A 14406-nucleotide genomic window follows, 5' to 3' on the forward strand; every position below is an offset into this window, starting at 1 on the left:
CGACTATATCAAACGGTTTTGAAGGCGTTTCCGTGATCGTCATTTGCTCTTTAATAAATGCATTTGGCTTTGACAGTTTGCATGTTTTACAATTGCGAATAAATTTTGCAATATCTGACGTCATTCTTTTCCAGTAAAAAATATTTCTTATTTTGGCGTATAATTTTTTTTGGCCACAGTGACCACCAAATAATGGGTCTGTATGGTATTTCTGCAATAATGAAAAATGTAGAGTTGAGAAAGTAAGTAAAAAGCGTCTGATTTGTAAATTTTTGAACAACAACTGAAGTATTTTTTATTCAGAATACTAGATTGAATTTTACTGAGAACACTAGATTGAATTTGTTTCATATAAATCTAAGCATTCTCCCACCCAAGCATCAAACTCAGTAACTACTTCATTTTGTGTCAAATTGCCATTTAAAACAATAACTGGAGCAGGTAGCAGGTGTTGATTCGCAATCAAAAGTTGATCGTGTAGTTGATGCAATAACTCCAAATATTGCAATGAAATGTTGATTTCCTCATTACGGGCTCGGCTTTTGATTCGATTTATGATAATATCGGGTGTTGTTCGTAAGTAAACGATAGCATCGATTTTGTGGGTGAAGTTGCGATTTAGAAATTGATTCCACTCTCGTAAAATGTCAAACTCGATTGGATGAATTGTTTTTTCCTGTTTGCCAGCTTCAACAAAACAGTGATAAGCTGTTAAGACTGACCGTTCCATTATTTTTACTCTCGAATTTGAAATGGCAGAATGAATTTCCAACATCGTGAGTAGTGCATACATTTGGAAGTGAAAGTTCCATTGTTTTTTATCTGTGTACATCAATTCTAATAAATTGTGATTGTTGAAATTTTGCCACTTTTGAACAGGCTCGAAGAAGATTTCAAATTGTTTCCGATTTTGTAGATGTTGCAAAAGGCTGCTCTTTCCAGAACCAATGTTACCCTCTACGATGATGGTAATCGGATGAGAATCATTGGTTGATATGTGGCTGGATAAAACGATTGGATTTGCAGGAATGGTGTTAGTAGATGGGCCTGCATCACTTTCATCGATCATTTCGCCAAGATGAGTATTTTCGTTGATTGGAAGAGGTGATAATTTGAGAATCGGTCTTCTGTAAATGCCGTTTTTCGTTCTGACTGTGCATACTCTCACTAAACCGTCGGATCCAGGATGAGTTTCGACAATTCGACCCATTATCCATCTTGAAGGCGGTAGATTATCCTCTTTGATGAGAACGACATCACCAATTTTCAAATTTGGTTGCTCTTGTAACCATTTTGCACGTTGCTGTAGTGTGTTCAGGTAATCCTTGTGAAAGATGTCCCAAAACGATTGAGCTCTCTTCTGCATTGTGTTATAACGATCGAGTGGCAACACTTTTTTGTCCAAAAGGTTAGGTTCAGGTATTGCCAACAAGGAATCACCAATCAGGAAATGACCTGGTGTTAAGAAGGAGAAGTCATCAGGCTGGTTTGACATCGGAATCAATGGTCTCGAGTTTAGACAGCTTTCAATCCTAGCCAATAGTGTTGCCAATTCATCGTAAGTTGTTGATTGATCACCATTGACTATTCTGTAGAGATGTTGCTTGACTCTTCTGATGTTCGACTCCCAAATGCCGCCGAATGATGGTGCATAAGGTGGATTAAAGTGAAATGCAATGCCTTGGTTTGCAAGATCCTTGACGAGAGTATTATGCATGGATTTCAAATACTCAAAGTGGTCGGTTTGTAAACGGGTGCGTGTGCCAATTAAATTAGATCCATTATCACAATAGATATCTGAGCACATACCTCGTCTTGATACGAATCTTTGCAGTGCTATCATAAATGCTTCAGACGATTGGTCGATAACTGGTTCAAGATGGATCGCTTTGACGCACATACACACAAACAGGATGATGTAACCTTTGTAGATTTTGCTTCCACGAATTTTTGATGTGCGTAAATAGATGGGACCGCATAAATCGATACCAGTGTGCAAAAATGGCCTTGATTTTGTGACACGAACTGCTGGTAGGTCGGCCATTAGCTGAGTGGCTATTTTTCCCTTGTATCGATGACAAGTCACGCATTTGGAAATGACTTTTCGAATGGAATTTATTCCATCAGGAATCCAAAATTGTTTGCGGATATCAGCTAACAAAAGTTGAGCTTCAGCATGCAGGGCTCTCAAATGATAGTAGTTGATAACTAACGTCGTAAAATGATGATCCTTCGGAAGAATGTATGGATGCTTTTCATCATAACTTAGCTCACTTAGTTGCAAACGACCTCTTATTCGTAACAAGCCTTCGGAATCAACGAATGGCTTCAGTTTCCAAAGCTGACTTTTCATTTTCTCTTTGCCATTGGATTGGAGTATCCTTTTCTCCTTCTTGAAATGTTGTGACTGGACAAAGGAAATTATGCTTTTCTTTGCAGAATTCAGTTCATCAACTCTAAGATGATGTGTGCTGGTTCCATTTTTGTTTTTGATGAATGAAAAGAATCGTTTGAACCATGCAGTGTACCGTATAAGCTGGGTATAACTGGAACAGTAATTCAACAGTTTATCGGTTGGCGTTTCTTCTGGTGAGGTGGAAATCAGCGATACTGTTTTAAACTCAGCATCAATCAAATCGCACTCGGAGTTATCGATTGTGATTTCCGATGTTACAGGCCAATGTTCTTCAGGCAAGCTTAACCAAGATGGTCCGTTGAACCATAAGCTGTTGTCGTGCAGTTGTTCAGGAAAAAGTCCCCTTGACACATAATCTGCTGGATTTTGATGAGTGGGAACGTATTTCCATTGAGCGTAAGATGAAATTTTCAAAATTTCTGTTACACGATTTGCGACAAAAATTTTCCATCTATTTGGATCCCCATTTAACCAACTTAGAACTACTTTTGAATCACACCAAAGATGAATGTTCGATGCGTCGATGTGATGATGTCGAAGTGATTGTTTGACATACATCATCAATGATGCCAATATCAAAGCAGCACGAAGTTCTAAGCGAGGAATCGTCTGGAAAATTTTGGGAGCGACCTTGGATTTGGAGATGAGCAATGATGTGGTTATGGTTCCGTCTTCATTCAAGCAGCGTATGTAAATTCCGGCTCCATAAGCATCGACTGAAGCATCGGAAAAACCATGAAGTTGGATGCTTGCTTTCGGTGTTGTTTTGATCCAACGAGGAATTTTGAATGATGAGAAAACGGTAAATTGACTTACGAATGCTTTCCAATCTTTGGCGATTTCAGATGGAATAGGCTCATCCCAATCACATTTGCATTCCCAAATTCGCTTCATGAAAAGTTTGGCTTTGACGGTAATAGGTGCGAGTAATCCCATCGGATCAAACAGTCTGGCGATGTTAGACAGAACAAATCGTTTCGTTAACGATTCGTTGGCATCATATTTAAAATTGAAATTCAAAGTGTCTGATTTTGAGTTCCAGAAAATGCCTAATGTTTTGATTGTTTTGTCAGGATTCATTGACAGCGGTATGGATAGCTCTCGATCTTCAGCTGGAACAGCTTCTAGCAACTCGTTGGTATTACTAGCCCATTTTCCGGTGAAATTAACATTTGTTTTATCAATTCAAAGGCATTTTGACATTCGGTTGACCAAAAGAATTTAATTCTCTTTCGCGTCAATTGCGTAATGCATCTTGTTATGCCTGAAAAATTTCTAATAAAACGCCGATAATAATTGGCGAACGCTACAAATCTCTTTGCTTCATCTGCATTTTTTGGTACAGGGTATTTCTTCACAGCCATTATTTTCAATGGATCGGGAAGAATGCCTTCCGCTGTACACCTGTGACCTAGAAATGAGACTTCGCTTCGAAAAAATTCACATTTGTGTGGGTTTAATTTTAGTCTATATTTACGACAAGTTTCGAAAATGTTTCTTAAATTGAAAATATGATGATTTTCGCTCCGCCCTATCACGATAACATCATCCATATACAAAAAACATTTCTCTGGTGTGAGACCTGAAAATGCTAATGTCATCATGCGCATAAAAGACGCTGGAGAGATGTTTAGCCCAAAAGGTAACACTTTCCATTGGAAATGTCCTTGATCTGTGCTAAATGCAGTTAATTTTCGAGAATTTTCAGTGAAAGGTATTTGGTGATAGCCGCTGTATAAGTCAAGCACTGAGAAATATTTTGCATTACCAAGACCGTCTAATATTTCATCAATTCTCGGCAAAGGAAATTTATCTGGAATTAATTTTCTGTTCAATGCACGATAATCGACGCACATACGCCATTTGCGTTTTCCGTCGGTTGATTTTTTTGGTACAACTATCAAAGGACTGTTGTAGTTTGATGTGCTGATTTCAATTAAATCTTTTTTCAGTAAATTTTGAACTTGTTCGTTTATTTCAGCTTTTTGGCTTTGCGGCAAGCGATAATTTTTCGTATAAGTGGGCGATTTATCTTGAACGTGAAGTTCTTGTTCATAGAAATTATTAACCGTCGCCTTGTCAGTTTCCATTTGAAAAATATCCGAAAATTCTAAACAAAGTGGCATCAATTTAGCCTTTGCATGATTTGGCATTTTAGAATTTAGTAGCTGTCGTAAATGTGAAAGTCTATCTCCCGTCTCTTCAGTATTCTCTGTATTAATTTTCAATACATCATAATCATTCATTGGTTTTGTTTCGACTTTTTCTGTGTTAATCAACTTGTATTCGTCGTTTGTATTTAATACTCGAATCCAAGTAGTTTTCGAATTTGCAATTGTTGTCGGTATAAATACGTCTTTATCAATCATCTGTGATTCAATGATGCATGGGAATGTTTCTGATTTAATGTGAAAAATTTTGAACGACTCACTTCGTGGCGGTACTACTGATAAGCCGTTTAAAAGTTCAGACTGTATTGGTATTGTTTCTGTTTTGTTTCCATTTTGTATGCTCAATGTCATTGAACCGTAGTTTATAATGCATTTATTTTTCTTAATGAAATCTTTTCCGATGATTCCATGAGCAGGAATTGGGAATTTATCACTGACGATATGAAATTTATGCTGAATAATACTATTTCCGAAATTCACTAGAATTTCACGAGTTCCCAACGTCAAAATTGGTTCCTCTGTAATGCCCTTGAGCGAAATAATTTCTCTACTATTATACTCGATCGGTTTCTCAACAGAATTAACTCTCAGTAACGATATAGATGCTTCAGTGTCAACTAGAAAAATTAAATTTCTGTTCGATAAATTATTACCAAGCGTTACGAAATCCGATAGTGTACTTTTTATTGAAAAAATATTGTGTGAAATCAAATTAGTATTTTCATCATAGTCAGCGATTTCATTTGTGTTTACATTGGGATTTGTTCGTGTCGCTCTGCCTGCGACGCGTCCTCGTTTCCCGAAACAAATCTGATAGTGTGCACATTTGAATTATTTCGGTTGTTGTTGCGGTTGTCATTGTGATTTCGATTACCGCGATGATTATTGCTGTAACCGTTGCCGAAATTATTTGAACGATTGTTATTATTTCCATTCGATTGACCGCTTCCGTTCGAATGATTGTTGCCAGAATTATTTCTAAACAACCGTTATTTGAACGACCACCTCTCTGAGAATTATTGTCATTTCGATGACCGTTGCCTCTACCAGAGTTATTATTTCTACCACCACGATTGTTTTGGAAATGTTTCTGAGACTGTGCCTCCAACCTTTCTTGTTTCGTATTGCTTATCTCCACAATCATTTTTGCAATAACTTCTTTCGGCTCATCAAACTTAGACGCAGATAAAATTGCTTTAATCGTATCACTTCTCGCTGATTTTCGACACATTTCAATTGTCTTTTCGATCGCAAATTCTTTGGCTTTTTCTTTCGTAAACCCTTCAGAAATGAGACTTCTTCTGAACTGCTCAGCCAGTTCTTCGGCTTTCTCAGTAAATTTCGACAAATTATTTTTCTCTGCACGAAGCGCCAAAATTCTACCTTCTATTACCTTTGAAGGTTCATTTTTTATATTTTCTTTGAGAGCATTCGTGATTACAGCAACATTTGCTGGATTTTCTGGGATAATTTCTCGCGCTTTGCCTTCTAAACGTGTGAGTATGAATTTCAACAAAATCGGTTTGTTACCATCCTCACATAATTCATCAATCAAAGCAATTGAATCTAGAAAACTTTCTAGTTTTAATGGATCACCGTCGAACTTTGCTCCAACCATGTGGTTAGCCATGCTTATGAAATCTTTCGCCGTTTGTACCATGTTTGAGCCGGTATTTAATTCGACAGAATGTGAATCAAGACTGTTACTTGAATTACGAATAGAATTTGTCTGGCTTAGGACTTCCTCGCCTTCTTCACTTTCAAATTCAACAAATTCTTCTTCTTCTCCACTTTCTTCTTCTTCTTCTCCACTTTCTTCTTCTTCTTCTTCTGTTCCTTCCGTTTCACTCTCTTCTACATAAAGTGTCTCTTCTACAACACTCTCATCCAAACGATCTGTTCTAATTAATGGCAAAATTGTATTTTCAAAATCATATGATAAACCGAGAATATTAAGGCAAAATTTCAATTTATTAAAAAATGTATCGTGTTTTGTACGAATCGCGTCTCTTCCTTCTAACTCTGTTTCTTTATCATGGCATTCAGCTAAATATGTAGTTAACCGATTGTACGTTTTGATTAGACATTTCTTATAGTCGGCCAATAATTCGTTATCAGTTGTTAATTTTCTCCTATTAATTCGACCGTATTCACTCATAAATTTTTTCTTTCTTATTTTGTATTCCTGTCTTGCGAACACATTCATTTAAATGTAATAATGGGGGTTGATCAACGAAACTTATATCTAAAAAAAAAATCCTACAACTAAAATCTTAAACTAACATTTCTGTCCTTTTCTCCTTTTATCTAAATTAATTTAGTGTGTTGTTTCATTTCATATCTTTATTCTGATTTAAATTTATCTTTTGAACGAAGGAGAAAAGAAAAGAAAGCAAATTCAAATCAATTCGACTGACCGTTCAGCCCCTTGGCCGTTGCTTGTGATTTTTTCGTTTGGTTGCTACTCATCTGTTCAATACATTGATGTTGTTGTTGTTGTTGTGTCGGCGCCTGTGTGTCGGTCCCGCTGTTGTCGCTCTGTTGCTTCGTCTCCCACTTTGTTGGGCTCCACTCAACGCTTCCAAAACGCTTTATCCACGCAAGTCTAGCTTTGGCTTTAGCAGTTATATACTCGATATGTGCGCTAAAGTTCATTTTTTCATCCAAAATTACTCCAAGGTCCTTTATTATTTTGACTCTGTCAATCAACTTCCCTTCGATACTGTACTTGAAGTCAAATTTCAGCTCGCCACGGTGATATGATACGTAATTCGTTTTTTTAACGTTCAAGTTCATGCGGTTACGTTTGAAATAATCAACAACTCTATTTAAGTCATCCTGAAGTGCCAAGCAGTCATCATGTCGCTTTATTTGTATTGAAAAACGAGTGTCATCGGCAAACGATTGTAATTTGGAGTTCATTAGACAATGTGGCAAATCAATGATAAACAGGACAAACAGTGTCGCTCCAATCGGGTATCCCTGACCTGTTCCCGATGTTACTTCGATGGGATTAGACATGGCTCCATTCAATCTTACAATTTGTTGACGTTCACTTAGATATGATTTTATCCATTTTAGTATTTGCTCATTCAATCCCATAATTTTCAGCTTGTGTGTGAGCAGTTTCACGTCAACCGAGTCAAACGTTTTAGCAAGGTCGAGATATATTGCATCAGTTTGAGTTCCATGTTGCATGTTGACTAATGTTTGTGAAGTAAATTCAGCCAGATTCGTTATTGTTGACTTTCTTTTGACAAAACTATTGACTGGTACAGCCAACATCGAATGTGTATGTGTGAAAATTCAAACAGCGAACAACTCCAATGTGTTCATTTACAACGCATACATTCCACCACGCTCGGATGAAAATGTTTACATCGCTCACTTTCGCGCAATACGCGCTCTGTACGACATGTCAAACCAAAAGGACACAATTATACTGACTGGCGATTTCAACATTCCAAATTCAAATTGGGTTCCGGATGAAACCGAGACGAATGTACTTCTACCAGCATTTATTGCACCAAAATTCGCAGCTGATTTCATCGACGATGTTCTAAATCTCGGGTTGCAGCAAGTCAACTATATTCGGAATCCAGGAAATAACCTGCTTGATTTGGTATTCACCAACGATTCAACCAGTCTTGAGATCTCAAATCCTTCACCGCTGATCAACATTGACAATTATCATTTGCCCATTTCAATATCATTCGAATGGCATCTGCCCAGCACGTCAACGACTCCGAACTCTACGTTCAATTTTAAAAAAGCTGATTACGTCTCGATTAACCGATTCCTTGATAGTGTCAACATTGAGATGCATTTTCAATCGAAATCGCTGGATGAAAAAGTCTCATTTTTGAATAACGTCATTCATGAAGCCATTAATCAGTTTGTACCTAAATCAGTCAACAGATTTGTTGCAAACTGTCCATGGAAAACCAAAGAACTACGCCGATTGAAAAATAAACGAAATAAGGAATGGATCAGATCAGGTGACAGCATCGACTACCGTAATGCTCTTGCCGAATTTAACTCATTAAATACTCAACTGTACAATGACTACGTCAAGAAAATGTCATCGTCTTTGAGCACAAATCCAGCATCATTTTGGCAATTTGTTAATTCAAAGAGAAAAAATGCAAATACACCCAAACTCCTTCGTTATGGTGAAAAAGAAACAACAAACACACATGAGCAGTCGAAATTATTTGCCGAATTCTTCAGCACGAACTTCCATGATTCATCGCGTCGAAATATCAACGACAATCAAATGAATGACCGTCACATTACAACGAACGTTTTATTTGATCTTGACGAGCATTTTGTTTTTGATGAGCTCATGAAAATCGACACAACTAAAGGAATTGGACCGGATGGTATTCACCCTTTGCTACTTCGAAATTGCTCGGCATTACTCTACAAACCACTATCGATTATTTTCAACGAATCACTTGCATTATCAGCGTTCCCCACCGCTTGGAAACGATACAGTGTCAGTCCTGTCTTCAAGAAGGGCGCAAAATCGAACATTGAGAATTACCGTTGCATTGCTAAGTTGCCTACCATTGCTAAATTCTTCGAAAAACTGGTGAACATCAAACTCATCAAATTGGTCGACACTCAAATAATTCCGCAGCAACACGGATTTATGAAACATCGCTCAACGGCAACGAATCTCATGGAATTCACTCACTACGTGATTAAGAACCATGGTCAAGTTGATGTGCTCTATACCGACTTCAGCAAAGCCTTTGATCGGGTGAATCATCGCATTTTGATATCGAAACTTAAGAAATTCAACCTTCCGCTAAATCTTGTCAACTGGATCGAATCGTACATCACCGATAGACGACAATTTGTGTTATACGAACATCAACATTCTGACGATTTTGTAGTTAACTCCGGAGTTCCACAAGGAAGCCACATAGGACCGACATTGTTTTTGCTGTTCATTAATGATATAGCGACGAAACTAGGCCCTGACGTTTTCATTTCACTATTTGCTGATGATCTCAAAATTGCAACGATTATTAATTCACCTGATGACATCAACAAACTTCAATCGGCAATAGACAAACTCAAAATATGGTGTATTGAAAACGATCTACACCTCAACCTTGATAAATGTGTAATCATGTCAATCTCAAATCGTCAGACTGTGAACATCGTAATTGGTAAATACTTTTATGGTGCCCATGAATTTTGTAGAGTCAGCGAACAGAGGGATCTCGGTGTACTCATTGACTCAAAACTGAACTTTATCGAACACATTAACGCCATCACTGCTAAAGCAGCGTCAACTCTGGGTTTCATCAAGCGATTTTGCTACGACTTCAGAGATATTTGCACACTCAAGTCACTCTACTATGCTTTAGTTCAATCGCTACTGGAGTATTGCAGTGTGGTTTGGCTCCCGTTCTATGAATGCCACAAAGGAAAAATCGAAAGTATTCTCATTCAATTTACAATGTTTGCGTTGAGAGAATATCAGAATGCAGCGAACAACTACACGATTTCGAGCTACGATCAACGACTGTCTAGACTCGAAATGCAATCGTTACAAAGACGACGCATCAACGCTTCAATGATGTTCTTCTACGATCTCATCAATGATATTGTTCATTGCCCGCGCCTAAAAAACTTCGTCACCCAGAATACAAACGCAAGGAATACCCGAATTTCAGATTTATTTAAAATTGTCGACCAGCGATTAAGTATCACGAAAACCGCCCCTATCAACCAAATGTGTTCATACTCAAACCTGATTAAACCATTGTTTCAACAATCGTCTTCACGCAACAACTTTAAATCGTCACTCAAAAAGATTCCTGATAATGTCTTCAGGCTAAAGTCATTAGCTAATACCTACAACACGCATTTTTTTCCTAACCAAATGTGATTTACACTATAAGCAGAAAAATGTATATTTTTTACTCATTCCATTTAATGTAACTATGCAGAATCATTTCTATTTACAATATTTATTATATTTTTTTTTTTTCAATCATGAGAATTGAATAAAAACAGCCAGTCTTTGGCGGTGTATTATTATTGAAAACCATGCTGGCTGCCATCGATGATGTTCTTCATGTAATAATTCAAATGATTTGCTACTATCGAGTCCAACAGTTTTGGTATTATACATTGCAGTGCTACTCCACGATAGTTCTCAATTTTATATTTAGCTCCACTTTTGTGCATAGGTCTTACATAAGAGCGTTTCCATGTGTTTGGCACATAGCCAGAATTCAAAGATTCTCGTAAAATAAGTGTTATTGGCTTAAGCAATGTGTAAATGCAGTTTTTGATGAACACATTTGGTATTCCGTCCGGACCAGACACCAAATTGTTTGGCAAATCGTGGATTTTTTCCATAACCAATTCCTCAGTTACATTAATACGTGGGAAGTTCGCACATCGGTCGAATAATATCGGATCATTTTCATCATAGCATTCATTGTATGTCATCAGCATATAATTTATAGGCTCGAACTTTGAGTAATCACGATGACGCATTGATAATGATAGGAAATTTGAGTTTCTTGTCCCATGTCGCGATGTTCTAATATTTATTTTGCTCAAAATGTGTTTCGATGATGTATGTCCACACATCACATTATGAACGAGTGATATTTGGGCTACTTTTCTCCGTTCTTCCAGCGTTATCATTTGTTATTCAAGCAGTCGGCATTCATATGGTGGTTTCCTAAATCTGTGTGGCCATTTCATTTTACGAAGTGCAAACAACAGAAATTGTTTCTGGATGGATTCAACTCGGGCAATCTTTTCAGCTGTGTATGGGTTCCATACTTGAGATGCATATTCGACAATCGGAAGGACAAATGTGTTAAATAGTCTCTTTATGGTCCATGGATCCTCAAACTCTCTACCAAATCGTTTAATCCAGGCCAAACGTGATTTTGCTTTGGCTGTAATGTATTCAATGTGTGCATTAAAATTCAATTTATGATCGAGTATAACTCCCAGATCTTTTATCACGTTGACTCGCTCAATTTGCTCGTTGCCAATTGAATACTTGAAGTTGAATTTCATGTCTCCACGATAAAATGACACAAATTTAGTCTTTGACACATTCAATTTTAGCTGATTCCGATCAAAGTATTCAACAAGCTCATTCAAATCCGCTTGCAATTGCAGACAATCATCATAGTGTCTAATATGCTTCCACAGGCGAGTGTCATCAGCGAACGACTGAAGAATTGAGTCCCTTATGTGTTTTGGCAAATCAATGATGAACAACAGGAACAATGTAGCACCAATCGGGTATCCTTGTCCAGTTCCCGATGTAACGTCAATTGGGCTCGACATATCATTATCCAATTTCACAATCTGCTGGCGACCATGCAAATATGACTTGATCCATTTGAGCAATTGTTCATTTAGTCCCATAATAGCCAATTTGCGGATAAGTAAATCGACGTTGACCGAGTCAAAGGCCTTTGCAATATCTAGGTATATTGCATCAGTTTGTATATGGTTTTCCATTCCCAATATTGCACATGATGTAAACTCAGCTAAATTTGTTGTTGTTGATCTTCCTTTCATAAATCCGTGCTGACTGTCATGAATGATATTTTTCGTGTGGTAATTAAGGTGTTTTGCAACAATGGAGTCAAGCAACTTTGGAATTAACAACGAAAAGAACAAGCTTGTGAAATAGAAATATATAAAGATAGTAAGAGAATTTTATAGGAAGCACAATTTTTGGTATAATTGAGCACGATTTGAGTAAAAATGATTTTAAGCACAATAGATTGCACCGATTGAAGTTTTACACATATTACTAACAAAAAATGCACAATATAGATTTTAAGATAAAATTTTTCACTATTCGTCAGGGATCACAAAAAACAAGAATATAAATAAGTTTTGTTTAATATTTTTGCACGAAATACTAATATATATGGACGTATTTGTCTAGAAATAAGTTGTGTTTGCTTGAATTGTAATAAATTGCACGGTTTTGATAAAAATAAGGAATATTTTTGCACAAGTAGTAGTAGTTTTACACGGAATTTTGCACAATTATTTAAGATTATATGATACCTTTTAGTGTAAGTATTGATTGTGTTTTCTAAGAGCCTAGATAAGATTGTATTTCGTTAAAGACTTTGGAATAAGATAAATTGCATTTCAATATAAAAGTTAAAATATTGTAATGATTTATATGAATACGAACATTGTATAATAAACCGCATTCACCTTTGATTCGAACCACATTCACATTTGATTAAACCGCATTCACCTTTGATTCGAACCACATTCACATTTGATTAAACCGCATTCACCTTTGATTCGAACCACATTCAAATTTGATTAAACCGCATTCACCTTTGGTTCGAACCGCATTCACTTTCGGTTAAACCTCATACACTTTCGAGTCAACCACATTCACTTTGGTCATGTATGTGCTCTTTAATGCGAATTCCTACGCCCATTGGTTTGTTTTGGTTCTGGCTGTGCTACACGTGAGGGCAACCAGGCGAGACGGGAGCTCGTAACTTCTGGCTCGACTACAGCGAGCATGGGGGAGTTATGTATGAACGGCATATGAGTCGGAGTAGCACGTGAAATTGCTCAAGCATATCGAGTAAACATGAACCGGCTTGGGTTCTGCTTCGCGTGTCTCCTATACCGTATGGTTTGGCTTAGAGCTGCGCCCATTCTAAAACATTACATAATGTTGCGTAATACTGCGTGTATGGTTTGGTTTGCTCCGAAAGGAACAGTCCGGTTGACTGGGGGAAACGTATATAAGCAGAGTAAACCGTTAGGTTTTTCGGAAAGTTTTCTTGTTTTAAATTGTGAAGTCAAATAAATAGTATTGAAGAAGTGAAAATAAAGTGTTTTATTTGGAAAATAGTCTGAATTTCAGTTATCCAAACAACCGTCACCCTTTATAACTCTTTGGGATTACAAGCTGACTTGAATAGGCTTGTTGAATACTTTAACCGGAACAAGCTAAAGCTAAATGTATCTAAGACCAAATTTGTGTCTTTTCATCGTGGCCACCTGAAATTTAACTTCGAATATTCCATTGGCAACGAAAAAATCGATCGAGTTGACGTGATAAAGGATCTTGGGGTAATAATTGACCATAAATTGAATTTTAATGCACACATTGAGTATATTACAGCCAAAGCGAAATCACGTTTAGCATGGATTAAACGATTTGGATATGAATTTGATGATCCATGGACCATAAAGAAATTGTTTTTCACATTTGTATTGCCGATTGTGGAATATGCTTCCCAAATTTGGAATCCATACACCGCTGAAAAGATTGCACGAGTTGAATCGACCCAAAAGCAATTTTTATTGTTCGCACTACGCAAAATGAAATGGCCACAAAGATTCAGGAAGCCGCCATACGAATGCCAACTGCTTGAATTACAAATGATTACGCTGGAAGAGCGGAGAAAGATAGCACAAATATCGCTTGTCCACAGTGTGATGTGTGGAAATACTTCATCGAAATACATTTTGAGCAAAATAAGTTTCAAAACTAGTATAAGTTAAAAAATAAGTTAGAATTTTTTTTTGTATTGAAACACGTTTTTTCCTAGTTTTTCTCTTCAAGTGATTGCTATATTACAAAGGTGGTATTTCATTCTGTGGTTTGCGTTTGTTTTGGTTTGTTCATTGGTTGATCCATGCGACGCTATGTCTTCTTAAGTCAACGCCAACTGGTGTACAAGCACAACGTACGTCAAATCCAAAAGCTTGTATACAAATATATACATGTGTCAATTGCTTATTGAGCGGTTTTCTGTTCTCAAGAAATATTTTGAG

General features: G+C 37.0%; 1 protein-coding gene across 1 annotated transcript; it reads right to left on the reverse strand.

The window, feature by feature from the left end:
* Positions 1–331: 331 nt before the first annotated feature.
* On the reverse strand, positions 332–3352 carry LOC129572799 (uncharacterized). The gene has a single exon (XM_055452902.1). It carries the CDS (start codon positions 3350–3352, stop codon positions 332–334), a length of 3021 nt encoding a protein of 1006 aa, XP_055308877.1.
* Between the last annotated feature and the right edge of the window lie 11054 nt (positions 3353–14406).

This window comes from Sitodiplosis mosellana, unplaced genomic scaffold, assembly GCF_009176505.1.
Source record: "Sitodiplosis mosellana isolate CC-2019 unplaced genomic scaffold, AAFC_SMos_1.0 Smas_scaffold_5529, whole genome shotgun sequence".
NCBI classification, from domain to species: domain Eukaryota; kingdom Metazoa; phylum Arthropoda; class Insecta; order Diptera; family Cecidomyiidae; genus Sitodiplosis; species Sitodiplosis mosellana.

Bases quoted from the DNA above. Each gene is read 5' to 3' on its own strand.
- LOC129572799 (XM_055452902.1), bottom strand. From the start codon at position 3,352: ATGGGATTACTCGCACCTATTACCGTCAAAGCCAAACTTTTCATGAAG.